Source organism: Physella acuta, unplaced genomic scaffold (genome assembly GCF_028476545.2).
Source record: "Physella acuta isolate Inbredline_101_S28 unplaced genomic scaffold, ASM2847654v3 ptg000178l, whole genome shotgun sequence".
In the NCBI taxonomy this organism is placed as follows: Eukaryota; Metazoa; Mollusca; class Gastropoda; family Physidae; genus Physella; species Physella acuta.
Window position 1 is genome coordinate 243,600 of NW_026731697.1, and position 8,748 is coordinate 252,347.

The 8,748-nt window shown below is 31.8% G+C and overlaps 1 protein-coding gene across 1 annotated transcript; it reads left to right on the forward strand.

Annotated features, from left to right (window-relative positions):
* Positions 1 to 785: 785 nt before the first annotated feature.
* LOC131936483 (plasminogen receptor (KT)) lies at positions 786 to 5,827 on the forward strand. The gene is made up of 6 exons (XM_059293497.1): positions 786 to 934; positions 1,272 to 1,338; positions 2,743 to 2,869; positions 3,389 to 3,519; positions 4,029 to 4,138; positions 4,866 to 5,827. The coding sequence occupies exons 3-6, from the start codon at positions 2,789 to 2,791 to the stop codon at positions 5,006 to 5,008; spliced, it is 465 nt and encodes a 154-aa protein (XP_059149480.1). The 5' UTR covers positions 786 to 934; positions 1,272 to 1,338; positions 2,743 to 2,788; the 3' UTR covers positions 5,009 to 5,827.
* The last annotated feature ends 2,921 nt before the right edge of the window (positions 5,828 to 8,748 follow it).

Sequence of the window (8,748 nt, forward strand, 5' to 3'; positions counted from 1 at the left end):
TGAAGATGTGAGAGACTCTGCTAAAATTGCGTGACATTAGTCTATTTATGGAAACGTCCTAACCTACTAAAACTTTGACCAAATAATACTAGTAGGACAGCTTAGCCTATGTGATAGCCTACATCTGCTTCAAATGTCGTGGGATTATACCCTACTTAATATATATATATATATATATATATATATATATATATATATATATATATATATATATATATATCAGGGGCGTAGCGAGAGGGGGGGGCGGGGGGGTTGTGCGGACCGCACCGGGTGACACCATTTAGGGGGGGTGACACCAAGGCAAAAAATAGCAAAATATATAGAGAAAAACTTGAGGGGGGGGGGTGCAAATCGAAAGTTTGAGGGGGGGGGGTGCAAATCGAAAACTTGAAAGTTAGGGTCGCAACGCCTCTGGGGGGGGGGGGGTGACACCATTAAGTGCCGCACCGGGTGACACCCGACCTCGCTACGCCACTGATATATATATATATATATATATATATATATATATATATATATATATATATATATATATATATATATATATATATATATATATATATATATATATATATATATATATATATATATATATATATATATATATATATATATATATATAAGGGTTTTATATGGCCTACAGGTCATTTAAGACTCTATAAACCTCAGTCTCGTCAATAAACTGGCGACATGGATTCTAAACCGTTTTATAGGTCGGAAGTAAAACTGAACGTCATTTTTTTTTGTTACATTTTTTAGTCCCATTTGCCCCAACGCCATCCTCCAACTCCGCCTGAGACCAGTTTCTTTGATTTGTCGTTTCGTTGCCTCGCCCCGCCAACCAGAGAAATCAATAACACTTAGTTTTAAGTGTGCCTACAGTCACTCAGCTTGCTTAATGCATATTTTTCACTGATTGCAATTGTTACATGAGGTAATTACACTTTAATTTCATTATTTTCATCGGACCTAGATTAGTACATTCTTTCCATTACATCTATTATTTCTTACTGTTACTTTAGACTTTAGAGACGATCGGAGTATTAGAGCTGGTCAACCCTAAATCCAAACTATATTGGCCTATAAATAGACCTAGTAACGATGCACTGTTACATGACCTCAGTTCGTTTTTAAATCTCACAAGAGTTCACGAGCTAATACTACTACCAACTCTCAATACACACACACACACACACACACACGTACATACACACATACACACAAAACGACCTTCACCCCAAGCAAATATAACCGGCCTAGTTTGTTTACAGAAAACACACCGTATTCAAAAGTCGGGAACGGTGAGATCCAGTTACTAGACCAGAATCTGCATTCAGTGTAAGTAAACTGAAATATGCTGTTTTATAATTTATATTCTAGGGTTGTTGTTTGTTTTGGTTGCTGTTCAGGTCGAGGGCAGTTAGATATCTTACTTAATTCAATTGTTAATTCAAAGCTGAATGATGATAATGAACGTTTGATTCTATTTTTCCAAGAAATCGCCTTTACACAGGAAATTGAAGTTAACGTTTTGTATACTAACACTATGATGGTGCACTGACTAATGTTATAGTTTTTGACCCCAAACACAAAGGCCTAACCCTGCTGATTTAAAGTATCCTAAGCTTTATATTATTATAATAGCAATGTTAGGCTAAATGTTAGGTCTACAATTTAAGAAAAACATACTTTATAAAACTGCTTTATGTAGCTGATGATTTCTAAGCAATCTATATAGGCCTATATATATATATATATATATATATATATATATATATATATATATATATATATATATATATATATATATATATATATAAACCAAATGCAGTTTAATGTAATAACAGAGGTTTTATAAAGTACCCTTTAGATTACTTTAGAACCTTCCAGTCCATAGGGCAGGTGAGGTAGAGTTTACCTGTTTCAGTGACCTCATCATAGCCCAGTAATGGAACTAGAAACTTTTTGGGTTTGCAGTCAAACACTCTTAACATTTGACCATGCTGTCCCAGATGTTTTACGATACTTAACTATGCACAATGTCTGTTAGCTATAGTTTATTAGTTAGAATTGGAAAAATAATTAATGAATAATATTATAATCTAAGCAATATATCTCTATTATTGAGTTAAGAAAAAGTAAAGATTCATGTTTAGACCTTGCATCACACTTTATAGAGTAATTTTTTATACCCTCCCCCCCCCTCATCATTATGTCACAAAAAGTCAGACCCCCCTCCCCTTACCACCATCACATCTCAGCCTACCATCCTGCTCAAAATGACAATTTTTGTTTTTTAAAATAATGTCATCTTTTTAAAGTATTTTCTGAGCTTGGTCTAAATTTATTATATATTGATCGTTTTAAATAAAATTTACCAAACAAAAAAAAAAGCCAGAAGTTCAGTTTCTAAGATTACTTTAAAAAAATTAAAAGTATGTTATCTCACTTTCTGAACATTTTGTGCCCCTTGTCACATATGGTCGCAAAAGTATAACTCCCCCCCCCCCCCCCCCCCCCAACCACAGGACTGTGTCATTGTTTACAGATGACCCTTATAATGAATCTAGAAATGTTTATATAAATATTGGTATGAAACTGAATAAACAATTTCTATATCATAGATATATTATTTTAAGTTAATAAAGGCTGAACCTAAAATAAGGGACAAAATAACCTTCATTGTTATCTATTTTTATTTTCATAGATATGAGCCCATATTATATTATTGTGTATTTACAGTTACAGAGCCACAGTGTAAACTAAAAAAAATAAAAACAACTGAAAAATGGGAGGTATCTTTGGTAAAGCTATGGATGAAAATTTTAAGAAAAACCAAGAATTTATGTTGAAGACTCAACAGCTGCAGGTAGGACATGGACAGTTTTCTTAACTTTAGTTTGTGGAGATCAGATGCTTACTCCAATCCTTACCACTATAATGATATAATCCTATACTTTATAGTATTCTAAGACTTCTTGAGAGCATTATTAACAAATATCCATGCAGTAGAGGTAACAATTTTTCTTAACTTAGTTTTAGTAGATCTAATTCATAAGTTATTAAAAACTAATTTTGTTTCCGTCCTTCTCATACCACGGTTAAATTTAGTTTTTGTGAAGATTTTGTTTAATACTAAATTTATAAATTCAGTTTCTTACCTAGTTATGAAAGACAATTTTTGTTGAACTAAAATTGAGCAAAGCTATCTGATTTTGTTGCTTATCATTCCATCAAGCTCAAATTTAACTAATTTATTTAAGTAGTTCAGTACTGTGTTCTGTATTTTTTAGTATTTATTTTAGAATTGCTTGCTATCAGTTTTGAGTATAAAATATGTATAGATTATAAAAAAAAGTAACTTATATTTTAAAACTTTTTAAATTAGTTGGAGCGTCAGTTGGCCATGCAAAATGAAATGAGAGAGAGACAAATGGCAGTGATGATTGCTAGAGCCAGAGACATGTTCTGGTTTTATACTGCTTTTGACAGCCTTGCAACTGTTGGTTTAACTCTAGGGTAATTTTTTAATTGAAATTTTCACTTGACATCTATTTACACAGTCATGACTGGACTAGTCATAAAATATGCCTGTCTGTTACAGCTAGACTAACTTCATCACATTCAGTTATCTGTTATAACCATTTATTATTTTGATACAATACATTTTTAAATATGGAATATATTTTAAGCTAATAGACTGTCAGTGACAAAACAATTAATAATAAAGAATAAAGGCTATCAATAGGCAGACTGGCCTTAAAATTAGATTAAAGATAGACAACCAAAAGGTCAATAGATATAACTTCAATGTGTGGATTTGATTACAGCATGGCTTACATACATAACTTCAAAGTAAACATTTACCAAAGTAACAACTTTCTATAACAGCTATAAATCTATTTAGCAATTTGTTGTGTGAATGAAAAAATTTTAATTTATTAACCCAAGATTTTAAAAAGCTGCAGATCCAATAAATGAGAGTGTTTAACCATTTTGTATTGTTAATAAGAAAGTTTCTATTTCAGGGCTATGCGATCCAAGAAATATGGCCTGTTGGCTCCTTTGGTTCCTCTAAGTTTTGTCTTTGCCTATCAGTGGGATTTGGCTTATGGATCTAAGATGGACAGAATAAGAGGTACTGTTCCTAACAATCACATGACTTAGTTTTAATAACATGATTGTGAATCCAGTTGTACAAAATGTGTACTCAAAGTGCAGTAGGTTATCTCTTATGTGTACTGGTCTCATCTAAAAAGATTTCCACAAAACTTCAGAAAGACTAAATTAATGTTTAATGGAAAAATATATGGTGGGAAATCTGAGTAAACTTTAACAAATTTGTTTTGTTTTCTTCCAATACAAAGTTGTTGTTTTTTTTGTATAGTATAAATAGGTCTACTTAGGTGATAGGATTACCAACTCTGGTTTCCTTTCTGAAGCTTGTGCAACCAAAATTGCATAGGCAACCCATTATCTCTTCATCTAATCACCGGTTACATGCCCCTAGATAGTAAATCCAAAGTCTCCCAAGACAAAATGAAGTCATGTTTTTAAAAATCTGTAATGGTTGCTGATAAAATACAATTTTTGAGTTCTGCTATTGCTGGTTGAACCAGTATTTGAACTGGAAATGGCTAAAACAGCATCCATCAAATACTCAGCCAGCTTGCTCCATTCTAAAGCTTTTTGCTTTTTTCAAAGCAAGGTACTACAACTTACCCTATAATCGTAAACTTGCTTTATTTAAGCACCTTTAAATTATCTGTATCTGTGTGCTTGTTTTTAAATTTTATTTTGGTATTTATATATAATTTTTGTTTACCAATGTTGTGCTCCACTAACCAATGTGTTGTATCTCCCAGCAATGGCTGACAGAATAATTGATGAGGAGCATCAACTGCTGGACCTACCACACGGGCTGCCCACATTCTCATCCATTGAGGCCGCACGGCTGGAGCAGAAGAAGAATGTATCTTACAAGCCAGGCCATGACATTTTCTTGTAGCTTCAATACACAGCAAATAGGATTCACATATCTATGCAAGTATAGACAGTGATAGTTATACGATACCCACATAATGAGAAGCTGCCAAAACATTTGTTTTTGTATTTTTCCAAAGCTCGTTTATGTTATTTAGTTTTTGTGTACATAATTTGTAGTTGCATTAATTTTACATGATATACTTGAATTGTTGATCATTTCAATCGTGCATCATATGTATATGTCTACTTAGTGATAGAGCTCTTTGTTTAATGAGATATAGTTTTTAAATTATACAAAGAATTTACTTTATGTACCTGAAACGCAGATAGTTTATTTACAGCATGTTTCAACTTCTCTTATAAATGGCTTTCATGTATGCATACATCTTATTTTTTATGTCTTTCATGTTATGTACAGCAATACCATTTCTATTGGCTACCATGTTGCAAAATATTGTGTTCTAAATAAGAAATGGCACACCATATTGTAGGTAGAGTTATTTTTATAAATTTCTTGTTGTAAAACTATCTAAAACACAATGATCTCATTATCTATTGAAAAATTGTACCAAGTTAATGGAGAAAAAGATGATTAAATTGTGTTAATTTAATTTTGACCAACTTGTAAACACTTGCACAAATGGTTTTCAGAGATAATTTACAGCATTATTAGCTTATTTTAATTATAGGGACAAGCTTTATTTTACAAATTATAACTACTTGTGACTGACTTTAGTTTGTTGTGTATGTGTAAGACATAATCAAGATTTATAAAATTATACTTTTCCTGCTTGTTTATATATAATTATTATGTTGACATAAATAAAAGAATTAATATTCCTATATAATCAGTGCTTTATATTTTGAAATTTTCTTATGAATATCTGCATCAAATCGTACTGCTTTGGCCAACTTCTCTGCATATATTGTCATGAGTATTGCTGGCAAAAGTGATTTTATTAATCATGAATGAAGGTGAATGGATTAGTGACAGTTTTGAGCATGTAATTTGTTTTCAAGCGGATTTTAGTTGAATTTTAGTTTTTAAGAACTAGTTTATACTATAAACAAATGTCAGCATCATTTGGCAACATGGACCAAAAACAAAAAAAAACAATTCTAAATAGCAACTTGTTCCATACTTTCTATTCATGTCATGATAACATCTACATTTTACAGCTAAATCCTTACACTCTTGAAAAAAATAATTTTGAAAGACAGCTACAATGTAGACAATATGTAATACAAATTAATGGCATTATGATAAATAACAGTTACACAAACAAAACCTTAAACAGTTGAATTGTACAAGAATTAAAATATGTCCGCAGTATTTCTGTTTGCAAATTAAATCTAACACATGTCAATGCAATCACATAATTCAGTTGTTTATGTAAACAGCTGTGTATATACATTACAAAACCCCTCATCTGGGACTTACTAATAGTTTCACAACATAAACTTTATTCTTTTATAATTTACAAATGAAAACATTCAGAAGATTGTACCTCATATTAAAAATGAATAATTTGATTCCAGAATTAAAATAAATGCATTACTTGATAGCTATGAGATTGTCTTGTAATGAATTAATTTTAAAAACTTCCAAGAAAAATTTGATTTTGTAAAAAAATGAAGAGACTTTGACAAACATCTTTAAGAGAATGATAAAAGATTGGAAATTTAAAAAAGAAATTAAAACTACTATACCAAGTAATCTTTGGCTTCAGCATGAATGTGAAGTGGAACATTATATGTAACAATAATGCAGTGTGATTACTAATATCAATTTACACTTCCTTAAAGTCTAAAACTAAAAAATGAAAATATCCTATGCTGTTAAGAGTTCAATTTGTAAAGTTTCCTTTCAGACCTGGTGGTCAATAGGGCAGATGAAGCAGAGTTCACCTGTTTCTTTGACCTCAGGGACACACTAAAGAGTTTGGGATTTACAATCATGTGCACTGCAGTTCGACACAGTTCAAAAGAGGCAAAGAAAAGTTGACAGACTAACAGAAGAAGTTATAACACAAAATAGCAGCCATTGCAAATTAAAAGCTCAGAGCAACAATGATTTTAAAAAAAACGTAATAAGAAGTTTCTTATTTCAAAACAAAAAAAGAAATGGAATTTTTTTTCACGTTTTTACAGCAAAATAACAAAGTTAACTTGGTTAATTTATTCTTTTGTGTTCACAGTTAGATAGATGCCAAAATATCAACAGATTTTCAATGTATGTACTTATAAAATTGTTTAAATACTCACATTATTGCATCTTAGTTGGTTCTTAGGATGACAATCAACAAACAAACAAAAATCAAATATGTGAAAATTATGCTGCAGTAAAACTGGTTATTATTCACAAAATTCAACAATATTACTTTCATCGATTGCTTGCTAAACTTAAACACTAATCATTTAACAAAGTGTTCATTGCTTAAAAAGTTAAATGCAAAGTGTCTGATCAAATTGCTACATGAAATTATTTGCACCTGTGTAAATAAATCATACCCACCAGTCATTTGGACTGACAGGTCCAAAAAATTACTTTATAATTGGTAACCTTTTAACTATATTTAGCAAGTTATCATGTGACTTTCTCAATGCATGCAACTATGACAATTATTAAGTTTGAACTTGACCTACGACCTAATTATATCTATCAAGAGGTTAAGTGTCATAATTAATTCAAATAAAATCTTTATGTACTTGTATCAATCACTTTCATCTAGTTAGTAGAAGGTCATTCTAGAATTAAACAGTAAATTACAGCACCAATCTTGCCAAACATTAACATTACAAACTCAAACAATCTACTGAAATAGTACGGCACCAAGCTTGCCAACAATAACACAACAAATTCTAACTATCAGTCCAATACATTTACTTTATTGTGTACACATTGTTTTCAATACAAGAGTATTTTTGATTTATTGTTTTTGAACATGAACAGAAATTCATTCTTAAGTATAGCCAGTAGTGAGCATACCAGTATCACATTTCAACATATGAAAAACAATGTGCTCAAACAGTTAACAACACATTGTTCTTCTCTCATTTTAACATTAACATTTTCTTTTATTCTCTTTACACAGTTTCACCTTATTTTATTTATTGTAACAAATTCCCCAGTTTGTACAACACACTAATACTAAGCTATTTCAGAGTAAGTATTTCTCTCAATTATCCTCAACCGTATATATAAACATTCAGAAAGTGGAGTCATTTTCTAAGAAAATTTCAGAAATAAGGGCAGACAGTACTGATTAGATTTTGACAGAGTGGTCTAGACCAGGGGTCTCCAAACTTTTCAGTCCGAGGGTCGCATTAACTATCAAATTTCAGTTCCGGGGCCAGTTTCTTCCAGGCATGTCTTTGATTTTTCTGGGCAAAGTTCCTCAGCCAGCACCAACAAACGTTTTTCCGTGGACAAAAAAATCTCAGCGGGCCGGATGAGAGCACCTCGCGGGCCGCATCCGGCCTGCGGGCCGTAGTTTGGAGACCCCTGGTCTAGACTACTGGCCAGACAAAATAGCAGACACAAATTTACAGACTGACCAAAGACAAGATGGACAGAAAGAATCTACAAAATTCTGAATGAGGAAACTGTAGATGCAAGCCAATGTCTGTTCCCTTCTCATGAAAACAGCTCATCACATGAGTCACTGAGAATGTTAAACCAAATATATTCTGTGTGATGGGTACAGATTACATGCTCTCAATACAACATTTAAATGGTTTGTTCACTTTCAAAAGGATCTG

Excerpts from the sequence above, each read along its gene's own strand:
- LOC131936483 (XM_059293497.1), top strand. The coding sequence starts at position 2,789 with ATGGGAGGTATCTTTGGTAAAGCTATGGATGAAAATTTTAAGAAAAAC. Across the intron at positions 2,870-3,388 it reads TGAAGACTCAACAGCTGCAG|TTGGAGCGTCAGTTGGCCAT; the intron begins GTAGGACATGGA and ends TTTTTAAATTAG. Across the intron at positions 3,520-4,028 it reads ACTGTTGGTTTAACTCTAGG|GGCTATGCGATCCAAGAAAT; the intron begins GTAATTTTTTAA and ends TTTCTATTTCAG.